Source organism: Bos javanicus, chromosome 24 (assembly GCF_032452875.1).
Source record: "Bos javanicus breed banteng chromosome 24, ARS-OSU_banteng_1.0, whole genome shotgun sequence".
Lineage (NCBI taxonomy): Eukaryota > Metazoa > Chordata > Mammalia > Artiodactyla > Bovidae > Bos > Bos javanicus.
Genome location: NC_083891.1, coordinates 61,901,314 through 61,915,444, shown reverse-complemented (window position 1 = coordinate 61,915,444; position 14,131 = coordinate 61,901,314). Strand labels below are relative to the sequence as shown.

The 14,131-nt window shown below is 45.3% G+C and overlaps 1 protein-coding gene across 1 annotated transcript; it reads left to right on the top strand.

The window, feature by feature from the left end:
* The first annotated feature begins 112 nt into the window (after window positions 1–112).
* Window positions 113–9,896, top strand: LOC133237844 (serpin B4-like). The gene is made up of 8 exons (XM_061400407.1): window positions 113–211; window positions 1,303–1,492; window positions 2,075–2,131; window positions 3,596–3,724; window positions 4,038–4,155; window positions 5,197–5,336; window positions 5,624–5,779; window positions 9,069–9,896. The coding sequence occupies exons 2-8, from the start codon at window positions 1,328–1,330 to the stop codon at window positions 9,471–9,473; spliced, it is 1,170 nt and encodes a 389-aa protein (XP_061256391.1). The 5' UTR covers window positions 113–211; window positions 1,303–1,327; the 3' UTR covers window positions 9,474–9,896.
* The last annotated feature ends 4,235 nt before the right edge of the window (window positions 9,897–14,131 follow it).

Below are 14,131 nucleotides of genomic sequence, written 5' to 3'. Positions count from 1 at the left end.
AAAAGAACAATAACTTTGTCTTTACTCATAGAGACTTCATGCTCGTGAAAGTGATGGATAGCCTGGTGAAGAACCCAAACGTTGATTTACTTGAAATACCAGCTTCTGTGAAGAAGGGGAGGAATCGAGAGAGGCATATATTGAGGAGCTGAGCACCCACAGCACAGGCTTACAGACTGCCTGCCCACCTCTGCTCACTCCAGGAAAACAGGTAAGTGCTTCCATCACTTCTGCTGAGCTACATGAATCCTTTCTGAAAATAACAACAATGATGTGTTATTTATCTATACAATTGTACATCATTTATCTGTTTCATTTTGTCTGATTGTATTTTATTATTTAGCCAGGGCAAAAGTAAAACAACTTTTCATCTGCTTTAATCTTTAGGTAATTTATTAATTTCCAAAACACAAACGCTTCCTTAGGAGGAAGTGTGATGAGGGGTAGGAGGTGCAGCACCCACAAATCCTTCAAGAAAAATGCAGGGCTTCCCTGGTGGTCCAGTGGATGGGAATCCGCCTGCCAATGCAGGGGACCCGGGTTCCATCCCCGCTCCGGGAATACCCCACATGCCAGGGCAACTAAGCTCAGGCACCGCAGCGAAGGAGCCAGAACTCTGGAGCTGCGCTCCACGACAGGAGACACGCCGCAGGCGGAAACCGGGCATCTCACCTGGAGAAGAGCCCCCGTTCTCCAAAAATCAAGAGAAAGCCTGCTCACTGCAACAAAGACCCAGTTAGTTTTTTTAAATGAAAAAAATGGCAGAGAGGTGCCTCATGGTAGTTGGCTGGATGTTATCACATCAATCTTTGTTTTGGTATCTGTTATAAGGTCTTCTGTACCCAGTCTTAGTACGGCAGTTAAGAAGAAAAGATAAAGATATTCTATTAGTTTTTAGAAAAGTTTTTTTTATAGTCTTCCAAGTATGAAGTATATACATTGAAAACAACTTTAAAAGTAAAAGGAAAGAAGCTATAGCTCCAGATGGCGCAGTGGTAACGAATGCAGCTGCCAACGCAAGGGACATGAATTTGGTCCCTGGTCGGGAAGAGCCCCTGGGGAAGGAAACGGCAGCCCACTCCAGTATTCTTGCCTGGAAAACCCCACCCACAGAGGAGCCTCCCAGGCTACAATCCGTGGGGTTGCAGAGTGGACACGACTGAGTGACTGAGCACGTGCACACACATAGCTGGCAGAATCCCACAACCACGCACAAGACGTTTCTTTTAAGAAAATTTTATTACAGACTAACAAACTTCCCTTCACTAGAGTGATTATAAAATGCATCTGATGCTCTTCCAGGACTTCCAGACCACATCCGGCCACCATGAGTTCCCTCAGTGAAGCAATCATCCACCTTGCAATTGATCTGTTCCACCAGATCAGAAAATCAGAGAAGGAAAACATCTTCTATTCCCCTTTGAGTATCTCGTCAGCCTTAGCCATGACTTACTTAGGGGCCCGAGAAAACACCGCATCAGAAATGCAGAAGGTAGGTGGCAGCTGCCTTTCCATCACAGGTTTGCATGGGGTTGTCTGCTGGCTGCTGTGCAGATGACCACAGGTCTGCTGTCCCCGGGTCCCACGGGAAGCTCAAGCAGCCCCACGACTGGGTGGGCACAGAGTTATGGGGGCAGGGCTCCCCACCTGCCTCCTGTGCCTGGACTTCCTCTGGGGGCTGGGATGAACCCCTACAACTGCCCAACAACCAGAGGTGAGGCTTTAATGGAAGACCTCAGTAGAAGTGAGGCCCTGACTAAAATCCATGTTTTTAGTGTTTTTTAACACATTTCCTCAACAACGGTTACAGACTAGCCAGGATCCTTGCAGTGGCTCCTTATAAGCGAGTTCTGTGCTTTGCACACACAGTTTGTGTTTCCCACAGAGCAAATGCTCGTATTGAACGTCTCTTTGATTTTGGGTTTTCCCTTGTTTTTTGGTTTTCTTGTTGTTGTTTAGCAATTTGTTTTGCTTGTCTGGATTTGTCCTTTCCTTCCTTCTTTATTTCTTTTTTATTTACCCTGATGTACATAGGTTTCTAAAGTCTCCTTGTCCTACTCCCTATCTCCTCCAGGTCCTTCACTTCAGTGAAATCGCAGCCAACACAAAAGGAGGAGCCACAAAAGATCCTGTGAGTCACACAGCACTGGATCTAGAAGGAGGTCATATATCCAAGAGGGTTACTGGTTAAACTGGGAATTTCAGATAGACTGGGAAAAGTCCATTTTTAGAGCACATCCTAGGCAAAAATGCTCTCCTGTTGGCTCAGCGGGCAAAGAACCCACCTGCCAGTGAAGGAGACATGAGTTTGGGTCAGGAAGGTCCCCTGGAGAAGGAAATGTCAACCCTCTCCAGTGTACTTGCCTGGGAAGCCCCATGGACAGAGGAGCCTGGTGGGCACAGTCCATGGGGTCGCAAGAGTCAGACACGCCAGAGCACACAGGCACAGGGCACCAGGCAAGACAGATGAGCAGAGTTGTCTCTGATACCACGTCACATGCTGATCTCAGACGTCTGTTTTCTGAAGAGAAGCATGTGTTTCAGAGCAGAGGGTCTAAGAAGCTTCATGTTGAAGGGCTCCTTTCGTGTGCTGACCATGCCGTCTGCACGATCTTAGTTCCCCCACCAGGGACTGAGACAAGCAGTGCTGAAAACCTGGCTCTGTCTCCTTGGAGAAGTCGCTTAGTTCTCTGAACGCTCTTGTTTTCACGTGAACTGAGCTAAAGACTTAGAGATGCTGCTGTACAGCTGCTCGCAGTGTCCCAGGCACACACTCTTCCTCCACCGGGAAGTGTGAGCACTATGTGTGATCACAGTGAACAGCCATAGAGCACAGTCACCAGTGTTAGAAGATAATCTCACCAAGGAGTATAACAGGACTTCATGTCATAATCTAGGACAGTATACAAACTGCATGTTCTCACACAGTTGATGACTCTTAGAGATGCAATACGATGCATTAGGCCTCAAGGAGCTCAAGTTTAACTGATCCCTAAACATTCAAGGGACTAACCGGTGGCTCAGATGGTAAAGAATCTGCCCACAATGCGAGAGACCTGGGTCGATCCTGGGTCGGAAAGATCTTCTGGAGAAGGGAATGGCTACCCACTCCAGTATTCTTGTCTGGGAAATCCCATGGACAGAAGAGCTTGGCAAGCTGCAGTCCATGGGGTCACAAAATGTCAGAAGTGACTGGGTGACTAACACACACACACACACACACACACACACACGTTTAAGATAGTGAGGACACACCCGAGAGTGCAATGGTGCTGCACACACAGTTCAAAGAGGAAAGGTCGCAGTCTACTAGGGAAGGGAGAAAGAATTACCTGAAAGCCTGAATGTGAGCTTATGAAGCATATTTCCAGTAAAGAGGAAAGGTCGCAGTCTACTAGGGAAGGGAGAAAGGATTACCTGAAAGACCGAATGTGAGCTTATGAAGCGTATTTCCAGTAAAATACCCCAAATACGAGGGAAGAACAACAGTCATCCACAGAAATACCAAAATCTAGGCACTGATCAAACAGACTTACGTGGGTGCAGTATTTACATTGTTAGAGAATCTAGTGAGCTCACTTTTTGGTGTTTGAAGGTTGAAAAGCCAGGAAATGTTCATCATCACTTTCAAAAGCTTCTGACGGAATTAAAGAAATCCACTGATGCCTATGAGCTGAGTGTCGCCAACAGGCTCTACGGAGAAAAGGAGTTTCGGTTTCTCCAGGTGAGTTTCCTGGTCTGTCACGCCTTTGGTCTGCATCCCAGGTCCTCGGGCCCCATCTCCTAATGGGGGGAGGGATCAGAGGAGCCTGGGGACCCACACGGGGGAATTTCTCCCAGGGGCGCCGGGCTCCCCGACCACAACCGCACCCGCTGGAGTGTCCAGAGGCTGATAGCACACCGGTGAGGGGGGGCGAGGGATTGGCTTGTGAACTCTGCTTGATCAGGATTTAACACATTTAATTTAATTTGGGAATATCTACATAATTACTGATAAATTACTCTTCATTCTCCCTTTCTTCTTGCTCATATCATAGGAATACATGGATAATGTTCAGAAATACTACCTGGCCAGTGTAGAATCTGCCGATTTTATCAGCGCTGCAGAGGAAAGTCGAAAGATGATTAATTCCTGGGTGGAGAGCCAAACCAATGGTAGGTTATGAGAGAGTCACTCATTACAAATCCCGGCTGAGTCCCCACTGTGTGTGAACACGGTGCTAGACCCTGACCGGGCTTTAGGAACAGGGGGAGGCCCTGCAGGGGGTGGACGGTCCACGTCATGCGGAGAGAAACGGCCAGGGTGCTCCCAGGACCAGGCCCTGCAGGCACAGCTGGGTCTGGAAGACAGTGTCTTGTGGATCCCAAGTCTCCGCTCAAACATTAGGTTGAGTCATAAATTTTCCTTTAAAATAGAGGCTTAACTTCTGGATTATGATCCATAAGAGAAAATATGAAAAGAGTTCCCTTTTGCTTTCTTAACTGGGAAACAAGCTGCTCTCCTTTAAACCACTTCTCTTGCCAAAATGACCACCTGCAGCAGGAGGTGCCTGGCCCACGTCCCCCCCCAACAGGATTGTCACAGGTGTCCTCCCCACCCAGGGAGGGGGCTGGACAATGTCTCCATCCCATGAACTGTATCCTAACTCCCTTCCGAAATACAGATCTAACCTAAGCAGCTCAAAATTGAGAATGAAGACAAATACACCCCAGGGAATGGTGTCTGGGCACGCGTTCTAGACTTTAATGTTCATATCATTTGTCCTAAAGAACTTTCAGGCCCGTTTCCTCGGATTGCTAAGTTCAAATTTGAAAATAGCAATAGAAGAATAAAGTGAGGAAGAACAGAATAGAAGGAAGGGTTGAGTAGACAAGAGACAAAGCTCTGAGGGAACAGGAAGGGAGGGAAGGGAAGGAAGAAAGCTGACCAGTAAAACCAACTGAAATCAGCTCATCAGGGTTCCTTGTGAGATGACTGATGTCCCCACACACACAGAATGAACACCTTCCCAGTCAGGAGCAGGGGCGTCTTCCATGAGGGCAACTCCATCAGGCTGGGGTCGTGAGCAAAGCCTCACCTGGTGAACCGCTGGGCATGGAGTCCCTCACGGGGTGATTTGTATGACTATTTAATCATCACTTGTAACTTACAGACAAACCACTTGTCCCTGTCATAATTGTCATTTGTCTTTGCAGGAAGAATCAAGAATCTGTTTCCCCAAAACTCTCTTAATGGCTCTGTTCTGGTTCTGGTGAATGCTGTCTATTTCAAAGGGCAGTGGCAAGAGGAATTTAAGAAAGAAAATACTGTGGAGGAAAAATTTTGGTTGAACAAGGTATTGTCTATAAGTTATACATATAACATAATGTAACTACATATGCACTGAGAGGTGTAAATACGTATTGATTAGTATATAACTGCAGGTAGAAGACAGAATTCATCACGCCTTTTTTTTTTTTTTTACTTTATTTAGTTGGGATCCCCTGAAGGAATTCTTGTCTCTAATTCACAAAATTTCCAGATCATCTCTCAGAAGGAGGATGTGTTTGGTATCTGAACAAGATTATCTTTCTTTATAACTTATGCCCATTTAGCACTTTTTGCCACATGAATTTATTGCAGGATACAAGCAAACCTGTGCAGATGATGAAACAAACCAATCATTTCAATTTTGTGTCACTGGAGGATGTGCAAGCCAAGATCCTGGAAATCCCGTACACAGGCGGAGAGCTAAGCATGATGGTGCTGCTGCCCGATGAAGTAGACGGTCTGCAGGAGGTAAAACCTGGTATTCACTGTCTCCATGCTATTGCCGAAATTCCTAGTGATGCAGTGCTTGTGTGGCTGCTCATAGCATGATGATAGTGATTAGCAGAGCTCAAGCACATAACAAAAATGTCGAGTCAATATGCTAAGTATCACAGTATAATATGAAGAGTGTACAAAAATCTGCACACCACAGGTCAGAATAATATTCTGGTGAGACTATGGAATGTCAGTTGACAAAACAATATACCTAGGTACAAGCATGAATATCTTACGACTGTAAGAATCTCTGGTGTAATCCAGGCCACTCATTTGAAGATGAAGAAATTAACACATATGTAATTGACACATGGAAATATCTGCAAGTTTACTCACAAACAAAACGAGAAAATTAAAGCAACAGAGTTCCCATCATACTCATGCCAATGTTCCATCGTGTCCAACTCTTTGTGACCCCATAGACTATAGCCCCCCAGGCTCCTTGTCCAAGGGATTCTCCAGGCAAGAATAATGGGGCCAGTTGCCATTTCCTCCTCCAGGGGAACTTCCAAACCCAGGGATCAAACTCGGGTCTCCTGTGTTTCCTTTGCAGGCAGATTCTTTACTTGCTGAGCCCCCAGGATAGCAAAGTTTCCTATAGCCCACTAATTCACAGAGGTTTTTTAGACTGTGAGCAAATGGATTTATCTTGAATCCCAGTTTTTAATTTGGAAGTATTTAGTTTCTAAGTACTCAAAACTCATTCACAGTTTCATTTCTAGAAGTTCAAAAGTGGGAGGAGGGGGAATTATACAATTTTCTTCTTAGCATTGCTATCATAAACTAATATATAAAAACACCAATAAGACCATGTCATAAAAGGACATCCCATGAAAGGCCATCTATAGATACTATAACAGCTGATAATGATGCAGAAGACGCAGTAAATTTGCCACACTCAAAATACATACATGGTAACACTGGAAATCAAAACTTCATAGGGAAAGTAATATCGCAGTCAGTGTGACAAGTCCTCAGAATACTTGTCTCCTGCTCCAAATTCCCCATTATCAGTGACATTGGGAATATCTCTCCTAAGATTTTATCCTATAGCAACACGTTGAAAGAACAGAAAAGCTGTTGGACATAAGTAACTCAAAATACTGAAAATTTTTAAATAAGAAACAATGGTATGTATTTGTATTACCTTACCTTAGGTTTGGAACTGACATGCAGTGAATGCTTAAAAGATATTACTTAAATAAATATAGATATCTACTGTATCAGTTTAATGACAGTATTATGTAGCAACGTAAACTTGATTAGAGAAATATTTATTGAAAAATTTTACAAATAGATCAAGCAAGAAAAAAGAATACAATTAGGATGTAAGCTGTAAATGCACTATGTAAAAAATTTTGGACAAAAGAACATTAACAAGAGAAGTCTACTGAAAGCGAGCATGCCATCGGTAAACAGCATAAGCAGTGGACAGCTCATCTTCTACAATTAATTTTATTTAACCATCCTGTGTTGCATATATATGTGCATATATATACATTTGTATCTTTATGTGCGTTGCTGTGCTGTGCTTAGTCGCTTAGCCTTGTCCGACTCCTTGCAACCCCACTGGCTGTAGCCCACCAGTCTCCTCTGTCCATGGGATCCTCTGAGCAAGAATACTGGAGTACGTAGCTTATCCCTTCTCCAGGGGATCTTCCTGACCCAGGAATGGAACCAGGGTCCTCTGCATGGCTGGTGGATTCTTTACCAGCTGAGCTACCAGGGAAGCCCTTGTGTATTTATACATACGGATGTATTATGTGTACAAAAATAAAGGGCTTCCCTGGTAGCTCAGACAGTAAAGAATCCACCTGCAATGGACAAGACACGGGTTTGATCCCCGTGTTGGGAAGATACTCTGGAGAAGGAAATGGCAACCCACGCCTGTATTCTTGCTTGGAGAATCCCAAGGACAGAGGAGCCTGGTAAGCAATAGTCCATGGGGTCTCAAAGATTTGGACACGACTGAGCAACTAAGCACGCAAGCATGCATATACATAAAAATGGCAAAGTCATAAGTATATCAGTTCAGTTCAGTTCAGTCACACAGTCATGTCCGACTCTGTGCGATCCCATGAACCACAGCATGCCAAGCTTCCCTGTCCATCACCAACTCCCGGAGTTTACCCAAGCTCATGTCCATTGAGTCGGTGATGTCATCCAACCATCTCATCCTCTGTCGTCCCCTTCTCCTCATGCCCTCAAGCTTTCCCAGCATCAGGGTCTTTTCAAATGAGTCAGCTCTTCGCATCAGGTGGCCAAAGTATTGGAGTTTCAGCTTCAACATCAGTCTTTCCAATGAATACACAGGACTGATCTGCTTTAGGATGGACTGGTTGGATCTCCTTGCAGTCCAAGGGACTCTCAAGAGTCTTCTCCAACACCACAGTTCAAAAGCATCAACTCTTTGGCACTCAGCATTCTTGATAGTCCAACTCTCACATCCATACATGACCACTGGAAAAAACATACCCTTGACTAGATGGGCGTTTGCTGACAAAGCAATGTCTCTGCTTTATAATATGCTGTCGAGGTTGGTCATAACTTTCCTTCCAAGGAGTAAGCGTCTTTTAATTTCATGGCTGCAGTCACCATCTGCAGTGATTTTGGAGCCCCAAAAAATAAAGTTTGACACTGTTTCCACTGTTTCCACTGTTTCCCCATCTATTTCCCATGAAGTGATGGGGCCGGATGCCATGATCTTACTTTTCTGAATGTTGAGCTTTAAGCCAGCTTTTGCACTCTCCTCTTTCACTTTCATCAAGAGGCTTTTGAGTTCCTCTCCACTTTCTGCCATAAGGGTTGTGTCATCTGCATATCTAAGGTTACTGATATTTCTCCCAGCAATCTTGGTTCCAGCTTGTGCTTCTTCCAGCCCAGTGTTTCTCATGATGTACTCTGCATATAAGTTAAATAAGCAGGGTGACAATATACAGCCTTGACGTACTCCTTTACCTATTTAGAACCAGTCTGTTGTTCCATGTCCAGTTCTAACTGTTGCCTCCTGACCTGCATAGAGGTTTCTCAAGAGGCAGGTCCGGTAGTCTGGTATTCCCATCTCTTAAGAAGACTTATTTGATTATATAATATATATCAAGGACTCTGTTACTTTTGCCTCCTAGGATAAAACCTAATAAACTGAATCTCCTGTATTCATGTTTACTGTTAAAATAAAGGTTTTCCAGACATTTCAATCCAAGGTTAGGTGGGCTCCATGACCATGAGAATCCTGACAGTTGTTCCTTTTCCATTGCTACAGGTTGAAGAGCAGCTCACTGCTGAGAAGTTAATAGAGTGGACGAGCCCACAGAATATGGGGAAGAGAGAAGTGGACTTATACCTGCCTCGGTTTAAAGTGGAAGAGAGCTACGACCTCGTGCCCACACTGCAAGCCCTGGGGATGGTGGACGCCTTCCGTGGTGGGGTCGCCAACTTCTCGGGCATGAACGGGAGCCGTGATCTGGCGGTGTCAAAGGTCATCCACAAGTCCTTCGTGGAGGTGACTGAGGAGGGCACAGAGGCCGCGGCTGCTACCGGTGTGGTTATTATACGCACATCATTACCGTTTCGTGAGCGTTTCCGCTGCGATCACCCTTTCCTGTTCCTCATCAAGCACATCAAGACCAACAGCATCCTCTTCTGTGGCCGAGTCTCTTCCCCTTAGATGTCCTTGGGCAGCGGCCACACTCGGGGACGTTCAGAGAGCTGTTCCCGGAGCTTGAATGCTGGTGCAACAGGTTCCCTTGGATGCGTTTTCTTTTCCAAACGTATAGTCACCACTCATAATGTATTGGATAAAATGTTGTTTGTCTGTCTCTCTCTTTCTATAAACACATGTAACCTACTCTATTCCCCATGAAAACGCCTCCTTGGACAAAGTGTTCACTATATTTTAAAAAGTTATTTCCATACTCTATCTTCTACTAAGTTTGAAATATCATAGCTCCTATTTCAAAAGTTATTTTTACTTTTCAAACCTAGACATTCACATTTATTTGAGTTCAGGTGGTATGTGGGACCCTTACATGTCTAAATTTTTTAATTTTCTGAAGTGCATTATCAATAAAACCATGGCTTGTTCATGTCATTTGTTGCTCATCCTTTTTTTTTCAACAAAGTGTAAGTGACCCCCCACACGTGGAAAAGATCATATAGAAAGATATTATCCTACATAGAAATCAAAATAGTGCAGCATGATGAGGTTAAAAAGGCAGACTGCTGTCAGAACATGGAAGGCTCTGTAACCCATGTAAGAGCCTAGATATAAGCATCTAGAACTCAGACTTGAGATGTGAACTGAGTCTCTAAGTAGGTAAGACAGATGATACATATGTTAGAGCTACCGAGAGAAATATGGTAATTGTGGCTGAAGGCAGAGATGGGATAAGACTGGGAGAGCATCCAGTGAGAAGAAGGGCTGACAAGTGACCCTGAAGTCCACCAACCCATAAAGCAAAGAACTGACAAATTTTATTCCCCAAAACATAACTTTTCTCAGGGAAAGAGGAATCATTTGGAGCTGATATGTTTATAACATAGATTGGCATGATGGTTTCACAGATATATAATCACCTCAAAACTCATGACGTTCATACATTAAATACGTACAGCTCTTTATACACCATTCATCATTCATCATTCATACATCATTCACACTCTCTCATCACAGTATTGTCATTTCTTTTTCGGGAGGTGTGTTGTTCAAGAACAGCTGTCACACTGTTGATCTCTAAGGGAGAGGGGAAGCTGGGGTCTCCTATGCTGCCATCTGGGTGATGTCTCCAGAAAACCACATATCTCCTTGGCTGAGCAATGCACTTCTAGAGAAAGTCTTTCTCAAGTACACAAAGTGGCACATATCACTACTTTCTTACAGGATTAAAAGTTGACCAGACTATTACCAGACCAGTAATTCCACATCCTGATTTTACCCAAGAGATATGAATACATCCACCACAAAAGGACTAAGACACAAATGTTCACTGAAGCCTTATTCGTAATGGCCAAAAAGCTGGCAAAACCTCAAGTGTCTAACAGCTAAACAAAACAGGTGGAGGAAAGTACAAACCCAAGAATAGTACTTAGAGATAAAAAGGAAAAAACTACTGACAACATGGATTAAACTCCTACACGCTGTGCTGTGCAAACAAGAGACTGAAAAGAATGAGTGTGTGTTATGTAATCCCCTCAGATGACAATTTTACACTATGGATAAATGTAGCTGGGCATCCCCGGTGGCTCAGTGGTAAAGAACCCGCCTGACAATGCAGGAGACATGGATTTGATCCCTGGGTTGGAAAGGTCCCCTGGAGAAGGGAAGGGCTGCCCTTGCCAGTGTTCTTGCCGGGAGAATCCCACGGACAGAGAAGCCTGGTGGGCTACAGTCAGTCCATGGGGTCGCAAAGAGTCAGATAAACCAAACGACTAATCGACAACGAATGTAGTTACATCTCAATACAAGAGACCTTGAAACACTTAGAACAATACGATCATAGGAAATAATAGTAAAAAATACAAAAAGTGATAGCCAATTATTAAATATGAAAGCGAGTATTTTATTGAATGAGATGGATCAGAGCATAATTTCCCTGTGCTATTTCACTTAAGACGAAGATGGATACCGCTAAACACTCATTGGTTGTGTGGCTAACGTAGAGTCTTAAGCTTTGCTATTGGCAGGTTGAATCACTAAACATTTCCAGAGATGAAGTAAATGAGGAATAACCTTCATAAGAGAAGAAATTTTGATCGGATTAATAACACAAAGTTTGTATATTAATTGAATACTACACACTGTATTGGCAAGAAATTTTATTAGTTTCATTCATGGGTTTAAACCAAAGTATCTTAAAAATATATAACCATGAAACACTCCAGAGTTTTGGTATTTCCTTGTGTTTGAATAAGTATCAGGAATAACATAAAAATGTGTCCGGTGTAAACTCATAGGTAGAAATATAACATTTAGTTTGAGTAGATTTCCAGACGCTCCTCTGGTTGGGTCTTCAAAAGATCCCAATCTGAAAACAGTGAAAGATTTGAGAAGTTATGTTGTTAGTGAAAAGTTGTCATTACTCCTTCCATCACCTTGCCTTATCTTATCTTCAGAACAAGTTGTTCTGAGCTGAACTCCTGCACTTCGGATCCTGCACCCTTCACAGCTTACAGGAATCTCTATGAGCCAGGGAAGCAGAAGCCCTGTGAGTGGGCCTGTGCAGTCTTGATCCATCAGTAAAGGAGATTTGTCTTGGTTGCTCCCAGGCGTTTCTCATCAGGAAGATCTGAGGGAGGCGACAAGCTCACTGTTCTTTTGTGACATGTGGGCAGGTTGGGAAACCTGCCCCTGTGAACGCAGGAGATTCTCAGGTAGCTAAGTCTGGAGACAGAACACAGGCCCTTGAGATGTTGCAGCTTCGTACAGTAATAATGCCTCCATAGGCAGCTGGAAGCTTGCTCCAAGGGGTGTGTTGGGGGCCTTCCAGCCTCACGCAGGGGCTGGAACCTCAGCTGTGACGGTCCAGGACCCCGGTCCGCCGCCGGGGCTCAGTCTCTCTGCCTCCCTCTGCACCGCCCTCCCTTCCACCTCTCTCTCTCTCCCCCTCTTTTCCTCTCCCTGCCTCCCTACACGTTCTCTCTCTCTGCCTCTCTCTCACCAAACACGCACAGCATCTAAACAAGGGAGCTGGGTCAGCAGGGCTCCACCATTAAACACACCTCGGCTTTGGAGCTAAGCCTCCAGGAAGGCCTCAGGAAAAGCCCCTGCCGGGGCAGCCAGTTTCCCGCGCTGCCCTCCCATCTCCACCCTTGAAACGAGGACTTCACCTCCTGGGGCTCTGAACTGCTGCCACGCTTAGTGGCCCTGCAACCAGGGACAAGCCAGAGCGCATCTCTCCTCACCCTTCTGGGTTCTGGGGAGGAGAAGCACCGCCGGAGCCACGACAGAGCCGCCCACACCCGCAGGCCGCCCTGCGAGGCCCTGACCGCCTCCTGCGCGCCGCCCCCCGGCGCCGCGTCCGCTCCAACGCCGCCGCCGGCCCCGCTGCTCCAGGGCCTCGTGTCCTGAGCTCTCAGTGTCCGCGCTGCGCAGGCTTGCTCAGGACCGCATGGATACAGATAAATGTCTCGTGCTCATGGAGAAATACTGCCATGGCTTCTCTCCAGACTCTTACGAGTGTGTAGTTTGGCTGATAGGATCGCTGGTGGTACCGCACTGAAGAGACCTTCCTCTGCCCCCCACACCCCCCCCCTTTATTTCTAATCACAGAGTGTGACCTTATGTGTAAATAGACCATAGACATAGCTAGTTAACATAAGATCGTACTGACTCAAGCTGGGTCCTCATCCAATGACTGGACCCTTCTATGAAGAGAAGAGACACAGCGAAGACGGTCATGTCGAGACAGAGGCACAGGCCCGGAAACTCGAGGAACCACCAGGGAGTAGGAAAGGTAAAGAGACTTCTCCCCGAGAGCCTCGCGAGGAAGTGTGGTCCTGAGAACACACTGATTTTAGACCTCAAGCCTCCAGAAGTGGGAGAGAATGAATACGGTGGTTTGAAACCTCAGTGTGGGCCGCTCACGACAGAGGTCCTAGGAACCTAACACAGTGCCTGGAGAGCAGAGAAGTGCCCTCTCACGCTCCCGTGCCTAAACTGTTAAGTTACGGTAGTTTACTAGAGCAAAAACTCAACCATTTCAGCAATCAAAAATACATTCAAAGAAGGACATGAGCCCCATCAAAACAACACTGTACATCAACATTCAACGCAGTGCCCTGAATTTCAGGAGCACATCTTGCCGGGGTCCAGCCCTGGTGGATCCAGGGAATTCGAAGCGGGGACGGTGTTGGCGACGATCAGGAAACAACTGCTTAGTTAAACGTTAATTGAGGATATAAAGAGTAATAGAATAAGGATCGCTCAGTGAGGAAATTCAGTGGAGAAAAGAGGCTGAATAATTCAGCCAGAAGGTAAGAGAAAGAACGACATGGGGAGACCAAGTTTCGGTGAACAAGGCCCGCACTTTATTTTCCAAAGTAGTTTTTATACCTTAAGTTATGCATAGAGGATAATGGGGGAAGGGGTAGAGTCATGCAGTAAGCCAGGCTTTCTTCCTGCAAACTTATCATATGCAAAAGTTTAGGTGATTTGCATCATCTTCTGGCCCAGAGGCCTTTTCCTCTAAAGGTGATTATTCTAAAGTCAGGTGCCAGCCTCCAAAAAGCATTAGATAAAGTTGCATTCCTACAGAGCAAAGGTGTGGTGGGCTATAACAAGAAAAAGAATTAACTCAAGGGTCCCAGGTTACAAACATTAAAGCTACT

Coding starts and splice junctions, on each gene's coding strand:
- LOC133237844 (XM_061400407.1), top strand. CDS start 1,328: ATGAGTTCCCTCAGTGAAGCAATCATCCACCTTGCAATTGATCTGTTC. Junction 5,337..5,623: donor AAAAATTTTGGTTGAACAAG/GTATTGTCTATA, acceptor AATTTATTGCAG/GATACAAGCAAACCTGTGCA. Junction 5,780..9,068: donor AAGTAGACGGTCTGCAGGAG/GTAAAACCTGGT, acceptor CCATTGCTACAG/GTTGAAGAGCAGCTCACTGC.